Genomic DNA, 2,500 nt, shown 5'->3' on the forward strand with positions numbered 1-2,500 from the left:
ATGAAACTGCCTACATGAAAGAGAGACCATAAGACTACCTACATTAAAAAGGAATCATGAAACTGCCTACATAAACAAGGCAAAATTGCACCTCACCTTGGATACGTCTCATCCATGAAGCAAAAGGTCCTGTTTGAGTGGAGGGCACAGTCAGGAGTATAATCCCTGAAGAATCCTGGGTGAGGCTCCAAGCTACGGCGGCCATGTGACCCTATATTCAACTTGTCTGGACCATCTCTATAACTGCAAAATAAGACCATCATTATTAGTATTACTAGCTAAGATACAACCCTATTTGAAAAGCAGGATGCTATAAATTCAAGTGCTTCAACAAGGAAAATAGCCCAGTGAGGAAAGGAAATACGATAATGGACAGAATTGTGTACACGAGTGTACCTTCAAGCAAGAGAACTAAATCCTAAGACAGTGGAAGACTATTGTATAGAGGCTATGGCACTGACCAAGACTAGAGAACAATGGTTGATTTTGGAGTGTCTTTCTTCTGGAAGAGTTGCTTACCTTACCTAGTCTCTTCTACCCTTACCAAAAGTATAGCCACTGACCAATTACCTATTATGTGATGGATCTTCTCTGTACGATTCATACCTTTCCTTTTGTGCTTTCATAACCTAACTCTTGCTCACAGAGTGAGGTTATTTTTCCTGCTGCTAATGTTTTTAATTTTTCACTAGTAGTTTTTATATTTTTCTTTCACTATCCACAATCAGTACCGTATCATCTACGAACATCGACTATTTCATACTTCATTTGCCCCTCATTTTCTTATTTTACAAATCTCAAGTGTTACCTTATTAATATACTTAGACTATCTATCTATCTATCTATCTATCTATCTATCTATCTATATATATATATATATATATATATATATATATATATATATATATATATATATATATATATATATATATATATATATATATATATATATATATATATACATATATATATATATATATATATAATTCAGGAAATTGAAAATTACATACCTCCTGCTGACTTTGTTTTTTATCTTTTTGATAACTTTGGTCCGCAATAAGTTTTTCCGTTTGCGGGTAAACTTTCGATTCTTCGTTGGTTCGCTATACATTTTTCTTTCCTTCATTGCAGAGGCCATCCCTTTCTTAATCGGGTCCTTCGATTCCTTCTGTAGGACAGGGGTCCCAATTTGTAATTCGGTGGAAGATTCAAGTCTCCTGTTATTTTCATTGCCCAGATCATGCTGTGGAGAGATGGCATTAACATTCAGTTTTTGTGGTAAAATCACGAAAATTATTATCATTATTACAATTTTCATCATCATCGTCATCTTTGCTAAACCATTGCAGATGAAAAACATTATAATAATGTTAAAAAGAATTCAGCTATAAATGTAAAAAATTGAATAGAATTGCTTTGATCAAAGAGAGAAAGGTTTTTGCTTTAAAAACTTGATAGAATTGTTTTGATCTAATTGAGAACGTTCTTTGCTTATTGAAAAAATTATTCGTCTATAGACAAAAAATAAAAACACAATAATACTTAAGGGTAAAGGTCTTGTGTGTTTTATGAATTTACATAAAACACACAAGTACTCACATTCTACACAAAAGAAAGTTCATGAATATTTCACATCGGTAACTTTTCTTGACGTGTAATAGAAATAGGAAAACTCGCTACAGCGGTGTGAAACACATACGAAAAACGTTGCGTCGGGAAAAAGTTAATTTTTTTAGGAAAACGTAAAACGTTTGCATAGATGGGGATTCCCCTTTCCTACATAGCTGCTGTTTAAGGAAAATAGCCATGTCCATTTCTCATAACCGCAGCAAACGCCCTTCTCAATTATCAAAATTATTTCCTGTCTTATCGTAAAATATTCTTCTTCACTCAAGGGGTTAACTACTATACTGTAATTGTTCAGTGGCTACTTTCCTCTTGGTAAGGGTAGAAGAGTCTCTTTAACTATGGCAAGCAGCTATGCTAGAGGTCGGACAATTGAAAATCAAACCATTGTTCTCTAGTCTTGGGTAGGATCACTGTCTTGGGTTAGAGTTCTCTTGCGTAAGGGTACACTCGGCCACACTATTCTATGTTTTCTTATTACCTTTCCTCACAGGGTTGTTTTCCATGTTGGAACCCTCAGATTTATAGCATCATGCTTTTCCAACTATGGTTGTAGCTCAACTGATAATAATAATAATAATAATAATAATAATAATAATAATAATAATAATAATAATAATAATAACACAAAGGCCATTTCTAATTGGAATTAATAACGTGACGTCCGAACAGATTACCGACAAAATACTCTCTAAATATTGTACACAAACTTGAAAAAAATTATAATTTCCTATGCAATAAATGTGGAACTTAACTGTAGTCGCTCCCTTCGTATGTATTTAAATCTAGACAACATATTTTATGAGAAGCTGGATTGAGCATTCCCCATAAAAATTACTGCCGAAAGAATTGTCGTTATGTACCAATACTTGGT

At 33.5% G+C, this 2,500-nt stretch overlaps 2 protein-coding genes across 2 annotated transcripts in view; both read right to left on the reverse strand.

The window, feature by feature from the left end:
- mwh (multiple wing hairs) overlaps positions 1–2,500 on the reverse strand; it is a 321,568-nt gene that overhangs the window by 129,487 nt on the left and 189,581 nt on the right. The gene's annotated exons all lie outside the window — the stretch shown is intronic.
- Positions 1–2,500, reverse strand: part of LOC137619432 (uncharacterized) — a 10,441-nt gene that overhangs the window by 1,677 nt on the left and 6,264 nt on the right. The window contains exons 3-4 of the mRNA XM_068349494.1: positions 1,011–1,243; positions 97–243 (exon numbers count right to left, since the gene is read on the reverse strand). Of these exons, the coding sequence (XP_068205595.1) occupies positions 97–243; positions 1,011–1,243 (380 nt within the window). The remainder of the gene's footprint in view (positions 1–96; positions 244–1,010; positions 1,244–2,500) is intronic.

The sequence above is a fragment of the Palaemon carinicauda genome, chromosome 26 (genome assembly GCF_036898095.1).
Source record: "Palaemon carinicauda isolate YSFRI2023 chromosome 26, ASM3689809v2, whole genome shotgun sequence".
Classification (NCBI taxonomy): Eukaryota; Metazoa; Arthropoda; class Malacostraca; order Decapoda; family Palaemonidae; genus Palaemon; species Palaemon carinicauda.